At 40.3% G+C, this 22,286-nt stretch overlaps 1 protein-coding gene across 2 annotated transcripts in view; it reads right to left on the reverse strand.

Moving 5' to 3' along the window:
* Positions 1–951: 951 nt before the first annotated feature.
* KMT5B (lysine methyltransferase 5B) overlaps positions 952–22,286 on the reverse strand; it is a 32,151-nt gene continuing 10,816 nt past the window's right edge. The window contains exons 3-10 of one of the 2 annotated variants that reach the window (XM_060276604.1): positions 20,155–20,298; positions 13,041–13,206; positions 11,496–11,605; positions 10,706–10,872; positions 10,392–10,411; positions 10,142–10,278; positions 5,003–5,199; positions 952–3,607 (exon numbers count right to left, since the gene is read on the reverse strand). In XM_060276604.1, the coding sequence (XP_060132587.1) occupies positions 2,136–3,607; positions 5,003–5,199; positions 10,142–10,278; positions 10,392–10,411; positions 10,706–10,872; positions 11,496–11,605; positions 13,041–13,206; positions 20,155–20,298 (2,413 nt within the window). In that variant the 3' untranslated portion in view covers positions 952–2,135. Of the gene's footprint in view, positions 3,608–5,002; positions 5,200–10,141; positions 10,279–10,391; positions 10,412–10,705; positions 10,873–11,495; positions 11,606–13,040; positions 13,207–20,154; positions 20,303–22,286 lie in introns of both variants that reach the window. The other variant, XM_035122559.2, reaches the window with a different exon arrangement.

Below are 22,286 nucleotides of genomic sequence, written 5' to 3' on the forward strand. Positions count from 1 at the left end.
TTGCAATCTTCATCTGCTGTCAAGCAAAACAAATTGGACCCTTGCGTTACTTCGCAGTATGGAATCGAGAGCAGTGCTGGTCTTTGGAATGCTGCTACTGTAACAAGAGAAGCCCCAATACATGGAGGGAAAGCCCATGTTGTGGATCTTCCCTATATAAAATGTGAGCATATTCGGCTTTGTCCAGAACTTCCCATGCTACTCTGACAGCAGCAGAAGTAGCAGCACTGTTGTAGCTATCATGCCAATGTATCATCATAATAATTCAATCAAAAATACAGTTTCTGCTCCAAGGAAATCAGGTTGTTGTTTTTGGCTAGAAAAAAGTAATACACCACCCAAATAAGTGAATGAATTTATTGCATACAATATCAATAATTTGGTCTGAAAGTGGCCAAATTTTTGCAGGGTTTTTGTTTTGTTTTGCATAAGTAATGTACAGGAAAGGGAATATAACTGGACAGCTGTGCACAGACTCTCCGATTACCACCCACTACAGCCTTCTCCAATTAAGCAACTGCTTATTATTATGGGATGCTTACACAATTTCCCCATTCAGAAGAGCTCCCCTATTCATTTCAATGGAGGGCTCAATTTGCATTTTTGAGTGCACAAAGATCTGTTGATTGGTAAAAACTGCCTGTAAACATATATCCATTATTGTGTGAAGTAGAAACTTGTAGAAAGCAAGCCAATGTTCTCAGGAATTCTGTATCTAAGATTCTGTGAGAATTTCAGTGCACAGAATTGTAAAAGCTGAGCAGCCCTGATTGAGTCTTCTTTAACTGTCTTTTCAAACCATTTGAGATGTGCTTTCAAATAAATGGTTAACTTATATCCTTAAATTCTCCACCAGTTAATTTCTCACTCTAGTTCTAAAAAAGTGAACTTTAAAAAAAAACAATGGGGAAAGAAACCTCAAAATGTGAGCTAAAACAAAACCTTTTTAAAAAAAAAATATCAATGATTTAAAACTAGGTTTATAATTTCCTATTTATTGGCATGAATGTTTTTCTAAACTTAAAAACCCTTCTGTAAGTTATCAATTTTTATGACAAAATTTCTCACAACACACAAATATTTACAACATATACATTTTTTCAGTCCTTTACACTGGATCTCAAAAGACAAACATTTTTATAGATCACCACAGAACAAAAGCTGTGACTTAGGTTTTTCTTTTAAATTTCATAAAACTATCATAAGTTAAAGTGAATAGGTTTCTTTAAATTCCTTGTAGCATTTTACAAGTGCAACAGAAAACTATGAGGATCCAATTCAGATAGCTGCAGTTCATTGGATAAATGTTGCCTGTTGTAATCACATTGTTTCACAGCAAGTTCTTGAAAAAATAAGCACCAATCATTCTTGCAAAGAACAATTTTATCTAAAAGTATCGAAAAAGTGTTAAATACAAGGTGTTTTAATTTACATAACAAGAAATAAATACACCATATCCAAACTTGGTATTCTGCATACTGCTACTTTTGTACATATAATGTACTAAAAGTCAGCAAACTGTCAACACCTTTTTTTTTTAAAGAAATCAATTTGACTTCAAACCAACGGTTTGCTACTATAACAAAGGCCACAAACAGTACGTCTGGGGACAGCATACAGTGTTAAAACTGACAAACTCCAAGGGGGAAAACATCTAGCAAATAAACTGAAAAGCTTTAGTTCATTGCTGGTGATATTAACATACTAGAAAACCTTAAATAGGCTGCTACTATGATTTTTTTAAAGATTGTTTAGTCAGATGTAAGAGCAAAATAATGCTCTCACGGATTAAAAATAATTGTGAAGCCACATTATTGTGATTTAATTAACCTGCATGGAAACATTTGATGGCATTTTTGTAATTTTGCTTGAGCCTTTATTTTACAATAGAGCATTTTTCTAACTTAGAATTGCACATAAGAAGGCTATTAAAAAGTACAATAAAAATCTGCACAAATGACTTAAGGAGTCAGTATGCTGTACACTTTCTACAATATTATGTTGATATAAGTGAATAAACATTAAAGAAGTGCTTCCACTAACATTTTCAGAAAGTTCATCAGTTGAGGAATAATTAATTGGAATTTTGTTTTTTTTAAAAAATGGACATCCTGTTCAGTTTAAGACCTGTAAGCTTATGCATTGAGCCTTAAAGACTGATCTTCTCGTCTCCTGGAAGAAATGTCAATATCTATTGAATCCTTGCCGACTATAAGCCTTAATCGCTTAGCTGGAGGCAGAGGAATAAAATCATCTTCAAAATCATCATCATACTCATCCTCTTCCTCCTCCTCTTCCTCTGCAGATGAAGAATCATCTACAGTTTCTTCTTCATATTGACTATAATCATCCACTTCCATTCGTGACTCTAGCAGAGAAAGAGTATCACTACAACATACCCCGTTCTCATGGAGGTCATCAGAATATGTTCCCCTGTTTTCTTCTTCTCGCTTTAGCTGTATTTTTAATTTTGTTGAACTACTACTTGATCCTGAGTTAAACCCATTATTAAGCTTTGCTACATATAGATTATTATCTTTTTCATGGTCTTTACTAAGTTTGATGCTTATTTTTGAAGAACTCATGCCATCATCTTCTTGGTCGTTTGTCTTGCTGTTGCTATCATGCCGCCTCCGAAGGGTCAGTTTGGGAATCCCAGAGCTGTTTTCAAGGATTAGTTGTGCATCATACCTTGTGATTCGCCTTTTCTTTTTGCTTTTTGCAGTTCTAAAACGGTCCTTTACTTTGAAAGTGTCCGAAGTCACAATGGAGCAGCCACCGGAGGAAGGGATGCAGTCTTTGTAGCCAATGGCTGAATCCACTACATTGTTTATCTCTCCTAGGTCAGAATGTGAACTGATCAAATCTGGCACTTTGTCCTTGCCAGACAAGTTGTGTGCAGCATCAGTTTCCTCCGTTTTCAAAGATGGCTTCACCAGTTTTCCTTGTCGGGATTTCTTTTTGGCCACAACCCTGTCACTCTTCTGACACCTACCCTCCCGCTTGTGTGATGTCCCATGAGCCTGCTCACTCTCGTGCATCACAAGAGACTGCTGCTCCAAGCTATCGGTTCTCACGCCAGTCAAATTGTTTTTATAGCTATTCAGCATATTTGGTTCAAGCTTTAAGTCAGAGGTCTCCTTCAGATTCATTCGTGTTCTCATCGACCTCCTTGTTATATACGTACAGGGTGATATCTCCCCAGGTTCATGAGCACCTTTCACTGAATTTAGTTTATATTCTCGTGCTGCATGCCTCGTTAAGCAGCCACCAGAGACGGCAACTTTTACTGGTCCCTCTGTGTCTTTTTCTTTCTTAATGGGCAAGTTTTTATACAAGACGATTTTAGGCTCTTTCAGAACCAAGTTTCCCATTTCGAGTTTTCGAGATGCATGTTTCTGCTCTGGCCTTTTGCACTGGTTTCGTAATTTTATCTTTGAAAGTAAAGGCTTTGCAGGCTTTTTCAATCTCTTTGGTACCCTGGAATTATTTAGATGAGTTAGTCTGGATGAGGTAGAATTTGATGAAGCTGGAATTCTTGAAATAGACTGCCTTGTTAATGTTCTACTCTTACTGCTCTTTTTTACACCAATAGATTTGCGGTTAGCTGAAAGAGTAAACAGAATAAAGTTAGGTTTTCTTTCAAAGTTGTTTCTCACACCTGATTGCTAGCATGTAGTAATAACATTTCATCTGAATCTAAACAGGGGCTCTATTATACGTACATACAGCACACAGTGTTCAAGTTTAGCTAAATCAGACTGTCCACAGAAAGTCACCTATGCAGACCTTTAAAAATATGGTTAAAATATTAATGAATTGTGATTAAAAATCACTAGCAAATCTATCCAGGAGAATAAAAGACTTATGTCTGCTATTTCTAAGCCACATTTGTAATTTTGGCTCCTAACCCAAGTTATCCACCAATAATTTACATTGGTATAACCCTACTAACTATAAAAAGTACTGTACCAGTATTCACAGTCACAAACTAACTGCATGCAATCTGTTCAGTTCTCCTTAAGCACTAAAAAGAGAGCCACAAGAATCCCCGTTTTACTATGCACTTTTTTTTTAAAAGGACTATAATTACTTTGAGATACTGCATTGTCTGTGTTCTGCCTGTGGATAAAATACAAAATCTGTCTGATCATACAAGTTTCTGGGCTTTTCTTTATCTTTGAAAGATAAAGAACAAGTTTCTGGGCTTTTCTACACTCAACGTGTTTCATTATTAGGATGCCTTTAATTTCATACTGGAAAAAGCTATCCTTATGTCTTTCTTGTGTCTAAGGCTCCAAGAATTCTGTCCACTTCTCAGTTGTCAACATTGATTTAGCAGAGGATTAGCAAACATGATGTCCATTAGATGTTATTGGACTACAACTCCCATCATCCTAGAGCACTGGCCACCCTGATGGGAACTGTAGTCCAAGAAAAACTAGAAAGTGCCACATTGGTTATCCCTGATTTACCATGACAGCAACAGTTTCATGGCTCTGAACAAATTTAATTTTTTGACCCTCTATGATTCACATATTATGATAATTTATTGCCAGACAATGAAAGCAAACTGAATGGTTATTTAAGTGACAGGCAGAGTATAATTAGAAATACTACCCAAAAAAGCTGATATTTATAAAGATAAAGGTTTTTCCCCTACTCAACTTGCTAACTTAACACCAAGTCAAAAACTGCTCTGTAATTTTTAACATTTATTTAAACTGATAATTATAACGATAGGGAAAACCATTTTAGTACAAAGTATTAGTCATTTTATTACATTTTGAGGCATTGATTATATATATCCTAGAACCCTCTGCTCTAGGTACTCACATAAATTTTCAGAGGCCTAACAGCACGTTATACTTCTAAATTGAATCTACCCCCAACCCTCGAATTCTGAATGAAAAAAGTTCTAATGAAAAGCCCAAATTGTGTCTTCTTATAGGACAACAAGCATAGAAAAAAGACCTTCAAAAAGTTAGCTCCCCTTGCTTACCTGCATTAGCTTTTTCCTGAGTGGTATCTGCATCAGTGTTAGAGCTGACAGACTGGCTGTCTGAATTTTTGCTGCTGTCACCCAACTTTTTAAGCCTGTTTAAACGTTTATCTGTTTCTCTGAGTCCGTATTTGCTATTGATTACAGGAGCAGGCGCAGGCAGTCCCACTCTTGATTTAAAAGCACCAGTTCCACGTCTATAAAAGAGAATAGAACACGTTAATAACTCCGGCATAGCAATAATAAAAAAGGATATCTGATGAAACAGTATTCTGAATCCCATGTCAATACCACATGTTTAGACAAATCTAAGCTCATGCAAACATTTCAACATTGTCAGCATTCCACTATTACAATTTTGAAGGAATAACTTGAAGTAAAAATTACAGGAAATGATTCTTCATACTTTTCTGAAATTATTTCCCCTTTCTTTAAACATATACTGGTAAATCTCAAGAGAATACACTATTTCTAGGAAAATGCCTGCTAAATGTGAAATTGGAACCAATGCTTGTCCTTGATGTGAATCTGCTACTAGTGTAACAATGTTAGCATGAACAATCTAGTTACACCTGAATGAGACCACCTGGAAACCCCATGTACCTTAGGATTCTTGTATGAAATTAAATAAAAGGAGCCGTTACATGTTAGCTCCTTTCCCTAGATCTCAGTATCACCCCTCATTATAGGAGAATACTCTTTCATCCTACTTGTGTTTCTATAAATGAGTGCGGACACTAGGAAATGTGTACATTTGCATGCCAGAGGTAAAGTAAAACATAAAAAAAAAATGTATTTCCAAAACCACAGCCCTTTTTTTTAAGCTTCCATTTCGAAGTAAGTTTTTATAGAGGACAATAATGACATACCGGTAGTATCGGAGAATATAATCAAAATTACTTTTCATATGAAAAAGAGGTTTCTGCTCTTTATGCATGAAGGTATGCACAACTATGCACATCCTTGGGGAAGCTAATGCAGAAAGGGAAACAGAATTTTCTAAACTCTGGGTGACATCCGCAGTCGGGAGCGCTTCCCCCAAGCGGCCTCGAGCCGCGGAGTCCGCCGCCGCCCCAGGAGAGGTGGGGGAGCTCGGGGAGCCCAGGGCTCAGTTTAGGGGTCGTCACCCCTCCTGGCGACCGCACGAGAGGTGGCAGACTCCGCGGCTTGGGGCCTCTCGGGGGAAGCGCTCCCGACAATCTAGCAAAGCAGCCGGTGCTTCCGCGCCCCCCGAGCTGTGGGGGGGAGCTCAGGGAGCCCAGTGGCTCAGTTTAGGAGTCGTCACCCCTCCCGGTCGTCACCCCCACGACGACTGCACGAGCGGTGGCGGACTCGGCGGCTCAGGGCTGCTCGGGGGAAGCACTCCCGACATCCGGCAAAGCAGCCGGCATGCTCCAGACATCCGGCAAAGCAGCCGGCGTGCTCCCAACATCCGGCAAAGCAGCCGGCGTGCTCCCGACATCCGGCAAAGCAGCCGGCGTGTCCGCGGCCCCGATCTGCGGAGTTCGCCGCCCCCACTCCACGATAGGTGTGGGGGGAGCCCGGGGAGCCCAGTGGCTTGGTTGGGGGTTGTCACACACACACACCCCGTGAACGCACAAGCCCGGGACCAGAGCCAGAGCGCACCCGGCCATCGGCACCCGTCCATCAGCCGGGAGGAGCCCCAGAACCCTGTGGCCTAGGGCAACGTGCTCAGTGGAACTCCAGTGCACCAGAGGAGAGGGCGAGGGAAGCCCGGAACCCACCGAGGCCAACCCCACTCCAAACAAGAAGTGAGGGGAGAGGGACCTTGCGAGACGAAGAGCCTCAGCCTTATCGCCCTGCTGCTGCATCGTCCCGCCGAGGACGCTCGGCTGCCGGAAGCCCCAGGTCCAGGAAAGGCCCAGAAACGTGTGAGTGGGGGGGAAGGGAGAGGCCCTGGGAGTGCTTCTGAAGCTGCGGAAGGCTCCGGGCCTTCGCTGAGCCATAGGAACGCCTCCACAGCTGCGGCCCAGTCTTGAGGCCTTCGTGGAGGCGTCGGACACCTCGGTTTACTTACTTCTGGGTTACAGTTGTTCGTAAACCGAGGTGTTCGTAAACCGAGGTTCCACTGTACTGAATAATTCAAGCAAATTTTAATACCATCTTCTTTATTTCCAGGTTCTGGATGATAATGTTAGTAGGAAAATTCATACCTTTATTTTACTATGAGCAACTTTACAAAATACAGAAATGCCTGCTTCTCTGTGAAGTTTCCTTTTACCTAGGATCCATGGTTGATTTTTGGACCACATGCATATACATGCATTACTATCTTCTGTCTGATAGTGTGGGATGTGCCTACTACCAGTCCTTTGTTCATTATCTGTGGTCCTAATCTCTGAGATGTATGTAGTGATACCAAGTGATGGCACTAGGTAGGCAGGCAGATGTCTGGGTAGGCAGGTAGCAGAGAGTTATGAAGATGCTGCCCCAATATCATAGATGGTGTGCAAGGAAAGGTATAGTTGTGATTGGAAAGGCTGATCATCTGTGGCAGAGGCCTAGGTGTTTGGTCCCTGCCCCCCATTTTAGCCCTCCCACTCCTCTACAAGTTACTGGTAGTTTATCCATTGAGCCCACTGATCTGGTGGTGCAGTTACTGAATTCCAGGTCAGTCCATAGTTAAGACCATGTTCATTCATTGCTTGATAATTTATGAAGGGACTGTTTTGGCAAATATTACCAAGACTTGGCTGCATGAGCTAGGTGGGTCTGACCCGTCTTAGCTGTGCCCATCTGGGTACCCTGTACAGAACCAGGCTAGACTCCTTTACCAGAAAACCTCTTTACCTTGGAATGGACTTAGAGGGTCTGGGCCCTGGTGTTGGGCCAGAGAGCTAAACTGGGGTTGCTGCTGGTTTATTGACCACTCTATTGCCCAGTAGTCCTTTCAGTGCCTACTTAACCTTTTTTTGTTCAGGCAAACCTGGCCAGACATGCAGATGTTCACATGTTTACTTTCCTTTACTGTTAAATTTAACAAACTTTTAATGTTTTTAATTGTTTCCTCAGTGTTTTTTATAATTTTACTATTTCTTGTAAACCTCTTTACTACAATCAAGTGGTATACAAATGTTGTTAGGCTTCCATGCTTTCCAGTATTATGTGCACATAGTCAAACACAGCTCTCACATTTCACAAAAGATAGTATAATACACACAGCTGCGCTTCCTGCAACATGTGAAGTGGCCCCAGAGAAACAAGAGTTTATTTAGCTGAGAGCTTCACAGTTGGATGCAAAGGAACAAAAATTGTAGAGGAAGCACACTGGGGCATATATTTTTTCCTAAATTGCAGTTTCCTCTCTTAATGTGTGGCAGTGATGAAGATAAATAAAGAAAAGGCAACTATAGCTGAATCATCATAGTGAAAATACTGTGACATCAGAATCAAAATTTTCAAACAGCAGTGATTATTATTATTTTTACTTTATTTGAGCCAAGGGATCTTAAACTACCTCTGCAGCTAAAGTCCAGCTCCAAAGGCCTTCTCGCGGTTCTGCCACTGCAAGAAGTGAAGTTACAAGGATCCAGGCAGAGGGCCTTCTCGATAGTGGTGCCCGCCCTGTGGAATGCCCTCCCATCAGATGTCAAGGAGATAAACAACTATCTGTGAAGGCAGCCCTATATAGGGAAGTTTTTTAATGTTTGATGTCTCATTGTGTTTTTATATATTTTTGGAAACCGCCCAGAATGGCTGGGGCAACCCAGTCAGATGAGTAGGGTACAAATAATAAAATTATTAGTATAAGTTAAAAAAATGGTACAGTGTAACTTATTTATTTAATGGGCACACAACATATGGGGCTTACTTTGAAGGTGACCTGGAAACTACAATTAATCCAGAATGCGGCAGCTAGACTGGTGACTGGGAGCAGCCACCGAGACCACATAGTACCAGTCTTGAAAGACCTACATTGGCTCCCAGTACGTTTCCAAGCACAATTCAAAGTGTTGGTGTTGACCTTTAAAGCCCTAAACGGCCTCGGTCCAGTATACCTGAAGGAGCGTCTCCACCCCCATTGTTCTGCCTGGACACTGAGGTCCAGTGCCAACGGCCTTCTGGCGGTTCCCTCGCTGCGAGAAGCCAAGTTACAGGGAACCAGGCAGAGGGCCTTCTTGGTAGTGGCACCCGCCCTGTGGAATGCCCTCCCACCAGATGTCAAAGAGAAAAACAACTACCAGACTTTTAGAGGACATCTGAAGGCAGCCCTGTTTAGGGAAGCTTTTAATGTTTAATAAATTATTGTATTTTAATATTTCTGTTGGAAGCCGCCCAGAGCGGCTGGGGAGGCCCAGCCAGATGGGCGGGGTATAAAAAATTATTATTATTATCATAGAATAATAAGGAATTGGGTAAAACAGGAGCATTGCTCAAGTATGATTACTTTAATGTGTGAGGCATGCAAAGATTCAAATAACTGTACACTGAAAGGGGCAAAGTTTCAATTCTATGCAAATTCAATACTACATTACATGGAAAATCTGGAGAGCTGTGAAGCTTGTTTGCAAATGAGGTTTCCAAAGTTGTCTGTGCATCATGGCATTGGGATCAGCTCTTCTATGTTAAAAGTAAAAATTCCACTTGGCTAACAGAAACTCCTGATGCGAGCTTGAAGAACTCTTTTGATCCCAAACATGGTCACTCGTGGGTTGATTTTCAAGAGCCTGGCTGACACAGCATGCAAATTTGCCTTTAGAGTAGGAACTGGGAGCCATGGCAGAGTGAGAGATAGGAATTATACAGAAAGAGCTCTGGAGCTACTTCCCACACTTAATTCTACTGCGGTAGTGGGAGAGAGAGGGAGGGGGGAGAAGATGGCAATCTATGAAGTAACCATTCTTTTCTAGTATTTTGGCACCGATGAAATACCTCACTCATGGCAATTCTTCAAGCAACAATTCAAATGCCATCTACTCTCAGCAGTCCAGTTTTCACATGTTTTCTTTTCAGTCCTTATTTGGAGGATATCAGTGTACCTCTTATGGAAGGGGAATGACTTTTGGATGCTCAAGGCAAGTTCTTGCAAGACTAGCCACACACGCACAGATCAACCACGCAGGTGTACAGTGCAACTGCACTGTATTTCAGTTCACTGTTTACATGACTAGAACATACCTTTCACATGTGTAGCATTCACAGAATTCATTATTTTCTCCAAAAAACCCATCCCCGTAGTAACAAGAAATTTCTTCTCCAGGTTCAATATCTCGCAGAGCTTTCACACATGCTGTATCCCGGCCAGTTGACACAAACTATGAAGGGCAATAAGAGGCATGTAATATTACTCAGTTAATCAAATATAATTTTAAAACATCCATATATTTAAAAAGCTAGTTTGGAGGATTTTAAAACACTGACCACATACCTTACAGTTGGGTCTGCAATCTGAAAAAAAGTCCAAAAGAAAATCAATTAACTGCTGATAAGACCTGGAACATGAATAGTTACAAATACCTAAAGTAAGGTTTCATGCTAATTTACTTATGGTAATATTCAACTGAACAATTAGGTGTATCACTAAGTAAGAAATATATTGCACATTTTTAAAGAACATTAACGGTAATCTAGATCATTCTAATAAAACACAGGCGAGAAATGTACTCCAAATCAAGAAATAAATTAAAAGTAGTCCTGAATATAACAATTAATTCCATTGTATTTTCTTTGTTTGTTACTTACCATGATTGATGAATGCAGCTGGACCAAGCCACAGTTGAGCACAATTCTTCCGTGTTGAGTACATGACGCTGAAGTCATTCTCTCCATGTCTGAGCAGCATGTTCTCTTCTAATTCAGAGAGTTCAGCAATACAACCCACCAATAACTCTATTTTGTCATTTCGTTTCCTAACAAACAAACAAAGGAAGAAACTCCTTAGTTAACAGAACAAACAATACATATTATTAATGAAGTCTTTCTCCAGCATAAAATATTTTAACAGAATGAATTATAGTTGCATTCTGTACATTTGTTTGTTCACTTGTCCCCCTGGCTAGGCAAGGAATTTTTTTTTTTGGATAACTTATTAAAAAGCCAGGAGAGTATACATGGTATCTCTGAAGTGAAGCAATACCAACTAATCAGCTGTTCACTGCACTTCTAGTGCATGTCATATCCAACAGTAATTCAGCTTCCTACAATCCCCAGAGAATATTTCCCACCTGACCACACTGTGGTAAAGAAACTCAGGTATCACAGCAGAGCAGGTGAAGCTGGTCCAACTGGGCACTGGAATATGCTTCCAAAACATGGATGGATGCATGCTTGATGAGGTGGGATCACTCAAAGAAATAAAAAAGTAGCACTGAAGAAGAGATAGCAGATCTGAGAAGCAATGGCTGCAAACAAACATTAAAAACTGAAAAAATAGAAAGCAAGTCCCCTGCATTCTCCCCCACCAGCAAGTTTCATATCAGAAGTTGAACCTCATGAGAACTTGGTGTAGCATTAATATTACTGCAATACTTGCCACTCTTTTGTTGCGACTATTTTGGCTCCATTTTGCTCTGATGAATACCGATTGCATGGCAATATTTCAAATCCACTGTCAGTTGCAAACATTCGTAAATAAATAAATACCTGCAGGGGGGAAAGGAAAAGAAATTATCCAGAACAGCTGCATTACTTGATGTGAATCAGTTGTTCCACATCTGGCAACTTGTTTTCCAATGAGATTGGACAAGCGCCAGAAGTTTTAAAATGGACCTTACAAATACTCTTATTGTCTGCTGCATTTATGGAACAATTTTGACTGAGTTGCATAGAGTTGCTGCTTCTATTATGCTATATTGTTGTTTGATGAGTGTACACAACTTTTTTTTTATGTGGTCAACCCTCTCTCACAAACTCACTTCACATAACTTTACACTAATGAAAAATACAGGCTCAATGTGGATTTCATGAAACAATCCCTTTAACATTGTTCTTAAATTCCCTCCATTGGTTAAAGAATGGTGCTGATAATGCCAACGTTGCAAGTTTGATCCCCATATGGGACAGCTGCCTATTCCTGCATTGCAGGGTTTGGACCGGACAACCCTCAAGGTCCCTTCCAACTCTACGGTTTTATGAAATGTGCTATCTTTCACTCTTATGCCAAGAAAGGGAGGATGATAAATATACTCATAACTGAAAAGAGTCTGGCCTTCATTCTTGACTATCCTAGCCCAAGATATCCAAAGCTGGTTTTGTCTAGACATCAAGTACTGTACAGCAATGAACTCTCCAGAGATCTATGACTTGGAACTCAAATTCTGCTTCCAAAAAAAAGCTTCAATACAATACATTGAGTACTAGGTCTTACCTTTCTAAAGTACTTACAATCTCCAGGTCTTCTAGTGGAAAACTTATCACCACCCCACTACAATACTCTTCCACCACTACCAAAAAATGTTTAGGGTGGCATTAAACTAGTTTTATTTTAATTTCAGTGGGTATACTCTGAGTAAAACCTACATGAATAACACCCACAGCTTACTGAAAAGGCAAAGTTGTAGTCTGATTATTTTAATGCATCAATTCAATGTCATATATACCTTCAAATGGGGGCAGTGCAGACATAATGCCAGCGAACACTTAATCATGGTTAAACAACCAGCTGTGTTCAATCTGCACCTGCCTATAACTATGGAGGGCATTTACTAAATAATAAACGATTTCCTATTATTCCTTCTGAACAGTCTTTTCTACTGCATCTTTCTCCCATCATTGGGCAAAAGAATCCTCCACTGCAGAGGGTTGGACTAGATGGCCCTCATGGTCCCTTCAAACTAGTGGCATACCTAACAGACCATTATAGCTTCGACCATGTTGGGCAGTTAAGTATGGAGAACAGTCTCCATAAACATCAATTAATTTCTATCAATTTGATTTTTTTTTAAAAAAAACCCAAAGCAGTATTTGCTGAAGCTAAAAGCAAGGGTAGACAACACAAGCAGTTTCAGTTGAGTAACATTCACAACACCTTGTAAACCAAACACTAACTTGGACTTGGATTAAGTATAAATATACCTACATGTTCCTTGAACAACCTTTCCTGCATTTTGTTCTTGTTAAGAAAATAGTGCCGGGCCCAGTCACCTGATGTCAAGGACTTGAAGGCTTTTTCCAAGTGCTCATCTTTTTTAAAACGCTCAATCACCTCTTTCAATTCCTCCTGCCTTCCTTTTATTGGTCGAAATCTAAAAAGCAAAATATTAGTCATATTTCGCTTACTTACTTTATATACGTTTAGAGCAATTGTATCACTGAGAGGGCCATAAATGAAAATGAACATTGCCATCAGCAGGCTCTACACAACTCTTGAGTATTTAAGGAAATAAATGTAACAGAAACACAGCTATTAGATTCCTTATTTACAGAGCTGTGGAGATGTTTATTTGGAATGTTGTATTCTAAGCAGCATACCTGGCAGCTGTTAACAGTTGGAAGTGTCCCATTAATGGGAATGACAAGAGTCTTTTCCTCTGAGGCACCTGCACTCATGTAGGAAGCCAGCTGTGCAGATGTAACATAGAGAACTTCGGTTATGGGGCGGCACAGAAATACCAAAATAAATAAATAAATAAATAAATAAATAAATAAATAAATAAATAAAACAAGTGCCAATTCTTGTCAGTCATGTTGTCTTGGAGCAGAGCAGTGTAGACTGACACCTCCCACACATCTGGGTTACAGGGATTAGCAGCCTGAAACAACACACTTGACCCTCAAAATTAGAGCCATTGGCACCCATCCTTAAGGATGCTTAACACACAACACAGCTCTAAGTATTGAGTGGTGCTTCATTCCATGTAACATTGTTTAAGAAATTACATTTCCAAACAAGCAAAGCTGTAAACTGGGCATGGCCCCGATCTGTGTACAGACTGTTGTAAATTTGTATAGCATCATCCCCACAATCTATGACCACCTCAAGTATAATCTTAGAATGCAGACATAGCATTGCAGACAAATAGCCAAAAATGGTTACAAGCAAGCAGGCACTCTGTCTCCCTCTTGACACCAGCAGTGGAATTCAAAAATCTCGTGCAACTGATTTGGTATTCTAGGCACAAATTCAAAACAATGGCCACATTGATAAGGTATGTAGTCTGCCACAGGAAGATCCCCAAAACTCTTGCCCTCATTCCTTAGAAAAGTTATTTCTTCTAGTGAAAATCAGAGAGTTATGCTAACACAAGCAAAGAATAAACTGGATGAGTTCCTCAAGGACTACTTTATTCAACAGTCTCAGGAATTACTTTGAGAGAGAAAAAGGAATGTACTGCTGAAATCTGTGCAAATCTGTGTAAGCCTAGGGAAACACCAGCATGCTTGCGTAAGATACTGGAGAAGCCACATCTGGAAAGCTGGAATGTTATTTAAAAATATCATCCTGTGTTGCTGTTGATTTTCAGATGTAAAGATGAATCACAAGAGCAGCTATAGGAATGGGGATTTTATCATTACAATTAAAGAACCTGGCCTGCTTAGGAGATCAGTGCTGGGGAAGTTTGAAAGAGACTTTCAAATATTTAACAGCAGCAACCATTGGCCATGTTGTCAGGTATAACAGTTGTTGTCCTCCAAAATGTCTGGAGGGCATCAGGTTGAAGAAAGCTAAAACAGAAGGTTAAGAGGAGTTTGGCTACAATAAATGATTACAAACTGGAACCTTAAGATTTCAGGTGGTAACAGGCAGTCATTGTCATCAGAAATACAAATTTCTAAAATTGCAACGATTAGAATACAGGACTTACCTGGGTTCAAAAAATAAGAGTGTAAATCTATGAGTATTTTGCAGTTTTATATTTATTTATATTTAGTTTCCCTGTGTGAGCTACTGGGGTCAAGAAGCCACCTGACCCAACATTTCTGTCAGAAGCATTAAGGCTGCAATCCTGAACACTTTCTACAGAGCAAGTCCATGGAGCTCAATGTGATTTCCAAGTAAACATGCATAGGATTGCACTGCACAACTGCTAAACAAAAGCATTTTCATTTTACTCTTGAAGTCCCCCCCATGTCCTTTCCTTCTTAATTTTGCTTTTGTCATAGGCCATAGAAAAAATGTAAGTTCAAATTTTTCAAAGTGTACAGAATACTTACATCAATCCTAGCCAAAAATCAAATATAACTACTATGTATTGAGAACAAATGCTTGCTTTTAGAAGCACATATCCCAATACACAGAGTGATTTTAGATGTGGGTATGAAACCTTAAATAATTTCTAGTCTGGTGACAATAAATGTTAGTATCAATTTTTTTGGGGGGGACGACAAGTCAAAATAGAGGAAGTGAAACTGTGTTCTAAACATTTTAAAGATATTTTATCAATGTCTGCTTTCAATTAAGTGTTTGTATATAGGACAATTTGCATTTAATAATTCTCTCATTTTTATAACTCTTAACATGTTCTTAAATATCTCTTACAAACCCGTTTGCAAACGAGTGTTTCTTACTGGAAAATATCATGGATTAAGTGCTCATATGAGAGTATGCAAAAGAACCCAATCTTGAACTAAAAAAAATTATTCACCATGGACAAATAGCAATATGCTTTTCAGCCACTTGGAATTCTATGGAGGGTGTCTATAAGACATTCACCCATGCTTGTAACTTGATAATAATAAAAAGTACAGGACTCCACTATTAATTGGCATTTTGAACCATACACCCAAGAGTATTTACTTCTTGCTAGTGCTGCTTCTAGATAGCTGTCCCTATTCTAGTCATATCTGTCCAAAAGGGACTGGTAGCTGTGAACCAGCCTAAGCTGGAAATAGGCACTCCTAGTCACTGAGGTCACCTAGGCCACAAGTCACCAATTTGGATCCAGGAGTACTCCAAAGATCTTTACTTGGTATTAAGAAATTAACACAGGTGGCAGGGAATCCCACCCAGGGAATTCCTTTCAAAGATCGGCTTGCAACAATGACAACAAAAACCCTCTCCCTGGGTTCCATCCATTTCACCACAGATGATGACTTAGTCCAGACATCCCCAAACTTCGGCCCTCCAGAGGTTTTGGACTACAATTCCCATCTTCCCCAACCACTGGTCCTGTTAGCTAGGGATCATGGGAGTTGTAGGCCAAAACATCTGGAGGGCCGCAGTTTGGGGATGCCTGACTTAGTCAGTCAGGTGCAATGGCGCAGAAGGCCCAGCTCTGTGAATAGAAGTTGAAAATTGACTGGGAGCCAGTGAAACTGCTTCAGTGCTGGTAAGAAACAATAGTGTCACAGCTCAGCCCCAGTTAGCAGTTAGGCAGCAGCATTTTGAACTAATTAAAAGTTTCTGAACTGTCTTCAATGGAATGTATACGGTAGTACATTACAGTAGTCCAACTCTCTGGTTACCAGAGAATAATAAATAATAATAAAAATAAAAAATTATTATTTATACCCTGCCCATCTGGCTGGGTTTCCCCAGCCACTCTGGGTGGCTCCCAACAGAGCATTTTATGCAGCTCTCTACACAAACTATTGCAAGCATAGTGACTTCTAATATGGGAAACAAAAACAAAGGAAGAGCTCTGACAATCAAAGATTCCCACAAGCAAAAATATTGGTCTCCACACTGAACAAATAGAGGAAAGAAAATTATTGGGGCTCTAGCCTTCATATGCAGAGTTCTTGAGGTATTGAAGTCTCAAATCTTCCATTCTTGGGCAAGGTGATTGAGCGAGTGGTTGCGGAACAACTCCAGGCACGCCTGGAAGAAGCGGACCATTTGGATCCCTTCCAGTCAGGATTCAGGCCTCATCATGGGACTGAAACTGCCTTGGTCGCACTGGTCGATGATCTCCGGCGGGCTAGGGACAAAGGTAAGAGCTGTTTCCTTGTTCTGCTGGATCTCTCAGCGGCTTTTGACACCATCGACCATAACATCCTTCTGGACCGTCTAGAGGGCTTGGGAGCTGGGGGCACTGTCATGCAGTGGTTCCGCTCCTTCCTCCTGGGCCGTGTTCAGAAAGTGGTGGTGGGGGATGAGTGTTCAGACCCCTGGGCGCTCACTTGTGGGGTGCCTCAGGGTTCTGTCCTCTCCCCCATGCTTTTTAACATCTATATGCAGCCACTGGGAGAGATCATCAGGGGGTTTGGGCTGGGTGTCCATCAGTATGCTGATGATACCCAGCTCTACCTCTCTTTTAAATCAGAACCAGTGAAGGCGGTGAAGGTCCTGTGTGAGTGCTTGGAGGCGGTTGGAGGATGGATGGCGGCTAACAGATTGAGATTGAATCCTGACAAGACAGAAGTACTGTTTGTGGGGGACAGGAGGCGGGCGGGTGTGGAGGACTCCCTGGTCCTGAATGGGGTAACTGTGCCCCTGAAAGACCAGGTGCGCAGCCTGGGAGTCATTTTAGACTCACAGCTGTCCATGGAGGCACAGGTCAACTCCGTGTCCAGGGCAGCTGTTTATCAGCTCCATCTGGTACGCAGGCTGAGTCCCTACCTGCCCACTGACTGTCTCTCCAGAGTGGTGCATGCTCTAGTTATCTCTCGCTTGGACTACTGCAATGCGCTCTACGTGGGGCTACCTTTGAAGGTGACCCGGAAACTACAACTAATCCAGAATGCGGCAGCTAGACTGGTGACTGGGAGCGGCCGCCGAGATCACATAACACCGGTCCTAAAAGACCTACATTGGCTCCCAGTACGTTTCCGAGCACAATTCAAAGTGTTGGTGTTGACCTTTAAAGCCCTAAACGGCCTCGGTCCGGTATACCTGAAGGAGCGTCTCCACCCCCATCGTTCTGCCCGGACACTGAGGTCCAGCTCCGAGGGCCTTCTGGCGGTTCCCTCATTACGAGAAGCCAAGTTACAGGGAACCAGGCAGAGGGCCTTCTCGGTAGTGGCACCCACCCTGTGGAATGCCCTCCCACTAGAGGTCAAAGAGAACAATTACCAGACCTTTAGAAGGCATCTCAAGGCAGCCCTGTTTAGGGAAGCTTTTAATGCTTGATGGATTTCTGTATTTTAGAATTTCTGTTTTTTTTTTGGAAGCCGCCCAGAGTGGCTGGGGGAACCCGGCCAGATGGGCGGGGTATAAATAATAAATTATTATTATTATTATTATTATTAAAATAGAATAGCATTTCCCCCAGCAAGGTATTCTGGTAAAACCGTCAAGATCACTTGTAGTCAACACTTATTCTCAAACTGAATATAGAAAAGGGGCACATTATTTAAAGAGTCATGGCTGGTTCACACTAGCTCAAACAGCATTGACTGGAAGCATAATCAGAAAGCAAGAATGAGCTTTTGGGCAGAACACAGAAATACTTAAGCATCTGGAAGCCCTGTGGAATGCCCTTCCAAGGTCAAGGAGATAAACAACTACCTGACATTTAGAAAACACCTAAAGGCAGCCCTGTTTAGGGAAGTTTTTAATCTGTGATATTTTAATGTATTTTGGTATTTGTTGGAAGCCGCCAGAGTGGTGGGGGAAACCCAGCCAGATGGGTGGGGTATAAATAAAATAAAATAAAATAATAATAAAAATAAAAATAAAAAACCAAAGTTCCCATGTAACAAGAAACTAGGGTTAACAACAGTGTCCTGGTTTGTTTCCTCATTCGTGTGAAGGGTGAGGTAGGAGCAAACAGGTTGTTTGCAGGTGCAAGCAGCTCATGTATATCCTGGCTTATTAAACCAGGATTTGATCAAGCAGGTGTGGGCTCTATGTTCAAAAGACATCACTTTGGACCATATTTTGCATAACATTTTTTTGTAGAGCATTATCTTTAAGTAGATTTAAAGGTATGTTAAAGAGCAACCGTTTTATGAATTAGAACATTTTCCCCACAAAGTCAAGATGCAGGAAGATCCAGAATTGAAATATTTAAAGCAATTTCTTCTCAAGAGCTTATGAAAAATAGCCTCCTAGGATTCTATGAGTTTCAACCAGAAATAAGTTCTCCTAATACCTGAAGCTGCCACAATCAGACAGATTATTCAAACTCAATTTAATGTCTAAGCACAAAGATCTCATCTAATAAAACCAGCGTAAAGACAGCTATACAGAAACAAATCTCCACAGGAGGGGATTCAGAACTCTACAGTGGCCTGCTCTGTATGCCACATTAAGCTATTGTTTAAAATGAACTGTGGTTTAATGTGAAAATGCATCTTACAGGCACATCCTACCCAAAAGTTCCTGGAGTGCTACCTCACTCCTGCCACATGACAGATAAAGTCACCCAAAGTCTGGTTTATCGTGCCATCCAAACCTGGGCTCATATAAGATTTTTCGAAACAAGCCACAAGCAGTAACCTAAGTTTTCTTAGGTTTACAATTACACAGGGTTACATCCAACAAAGTTGCTCTGTAACCAGAAGGACTTCTGCCTGCACAGTGGGACTGAATCCCCCACCCCCAACCTAGACAAATCTGTTCTGAGGAGTTGGTAGCTTCTAAGCTGTGCACACTTCTGAGCCAGTATGAAACGTTAAGTTCAGCAAGATGCTTTAGAGATTGGCTATTAAAAGTGTTATTTATTATGCTGAAGACTGAGCTTGGTGCCAGGATAATAAACAGAAATGGAACCCACCTAACTAAAAATTATATTGTGGGCTCAATCGTATATAGAAAAACAAGAAGAATGTGAAAAATAACAAGAAAAGTTTCCTACTACAAAACACAACAATAAATATAGAACTCACATGTTCAATCCGCAAATCATATTACCTCAAGCAAATCACCTAATGAAAGCTAATCTGAGTGATAAAAGGCAGCAATCAATCATTAAATGATGATTGATCGTAATGGCTGCCCATGTTGTTAATGAGTGAGAAATCTAATCAGCACATGAATAGTAAGATGTGGGAACACTTATATAATGGTCTGGGTAATTCAAGATTTTGGTAGTTGAATTACTGTAGCTTTGGTTATAGGATTTAGCCTGAGGCCTCACCTGGTGCAGACAATGGAGATTAAATGAATTATGAATGAATGAGTCTACTTGACATTCTGGTCCCAAGGGAATATTTGAAGCACAATTCCCAACACATTGTTTTATTTTAAAGGTTGTTTTTTTTTAAAAAAAAAGCAAGCAGAATTTGAGAGCTCATATCTACATTTTTTCTTTACTATTGATACACACAAGGCTTTATGTTTTCTAGATAGATAAAGCAAAGCAAGTTACCTAGTGTTCATTTTATGTGTTTGAAAACCTAAATATGGATCAAGAACCAAACTAGTTGCTAGGTCATCGTTCTCACACAGCTCCTTGGCAGACATTCCAGAGGAAGGCACGTAGCGACTTTGGCCCTCAAATCCCGAACCACCACTACCTGCATAAATCAAAAGAAATATTAGTATTAGCCAAAATAGACTACTGACTCTTCTGGACCTTACCCATTTAAGAGGCAATCGCATGAAGGACAACAACATGAGGAACAGCTTTGAGACCAATGCGATTTGTCCTAATACTCTATGGAAGTTCAAAGTGGACGCAGCGTAAGGTGGGAGAATGGGTCTCTGCTGTATGACTCCAATCACATCCTGTTTTTTTATTTATAGTCTGTTTTTTATTTATTTATACATCACTCTAACCTTGGGGAATTTAGAGTTTTAAATGTAACAAACGAGGCCCCTAAACATCAGTTTATACCAATTTATACCAAGTGAAACTATTGGGTGACATTTGAACATTCAGTGATGCTGAATTAATGATCAAGAGCCACCAAATGACACTAAAGTTGTTTGGTGTCATTAGTACTATTAAATATGTAACTAAACAAATATATTCTAATCAAGATTGGCAGGGTGGCAGCAGTGATGCTATTCCAGAAAGAGCTAGCCTTCTATCTTATTTGCATTTGACCAGTTGTACCTTTTAGATGAAGCCTACATGCATAGCTGCCAAGTTTTCCCTTTTCTTGCGAGGAAGCCTATTCAGCATAAGGGAAAATCCCTTAAAAAAAGGGATAACTTGGCAGCTATGGCCTACATGTCATCCTAAATGCCCCCACAATACTTTTTGCAAGAGGTATATTGTATTTCATTTTATATTGGTCTTGCTTTGCACATTTCCAACTGAAGTGCACGTTTATTTAATCCTGGAAAGTTCAGGGTGGGAATATTATGGATTCCCTTTTGCATATGCAAAATAAATTATAGAAATTGCCATGCATGCATTTAATTGGTATCCAAAGTCAATATTTGGGTTTTCAAAAGTTTTGATCTATTATGGCAAAAACAGGGAAGGAAGGAAGAAGAAGACATCAGGGACACACATTTGGAGCTGGTGAAATGAGTCATGGAAACTATATAACCTGCCAGCCAGAGAGCTAACAATGTTTTTCTGTTGGTTAGTGAATATTGAGTAGATAAAGACTGTTCAAATATTTTGAAGACACAATGGCCTTATACTTGGCACATGCTTGGTTGACTGTGACATGCAAAAATTGCTTTTGGGCAAATCTTTCACTATTTTAATGATAAAGCGCCACATAGCTATCTCACTTCCCTTCTAACATTAAATAATACCTGCTTAAAATTAAAATATAATGGAAGCACAGTTGGTAGCCTCAGTAGTATAACCCTACTTAACACAGCGGAGATGTTTCCAATTGTATGACAATAGTTAACTTGCAGAAAAAAATGAAAAAACTGTTTATGCATTTGGTCAATGATCAGCACAATAAGGGAGCTGTGATCTCTTATGAGATTATGAATACTGTTCTGTGAAAGTGAAAATCATGCAAGTAGATCATGTGCATGAGCTTTGTCTTGCTTAAAATGTGACCATGTTGTCAAAATTTATTAGCAGAGTCCCTTCCAGCTTCAGATTAGGCCTGAAACATGAGACAGAGCATGCCACTTGCTGTCCAGCATGGAGGCAGATATTGAGGAAGGATCCCTATTCCCTTTTTAAGGCTCTTAATTCCTAGGTTCTAAAAGTGCAAAAAGAAAAGCAGCCCATGCTGTAGGCAGATGGGAGCAGGGAAGCACAGATGACCACCCTATGAATAAATATTTGTACCACTGCTTTTTTAAAAAAGTTAGAGCTAATAATTTCAGGCAGCCAAATTTTGTGCCAACTTAGATTTGTAGTGGCACATGAAATACAAACACCTGCATAATAAAAATGAATTACAAAGGATCTTTCTGCCAAGATAAAGATTATCTTTCAACACTATATACTCATGCCTGAAGGTGGCAAACATTTTTCTGTCATTAGTTGCATATGGCTATGCAATACCAAAAACCTTTTAGTAGTACATTGTGTCTTGGGGCACAATGGTCAACCTTTTCCTTACATATGATAGAGTA

The sequence above is a fragment of the Zootoca vivipara genome, chromosome 1, assembly GCF_963506605.1.
Source record: "Zootoca vivipara chromosome 1, rZooViv1.1, whole genome shotgun sequence".
Lineage (NCBI taxonomy): Eukaryota > Metazoa > Chordata > Lepidosauria > Squamata > Lacertidae > Zootoca > Zootoca vivipara.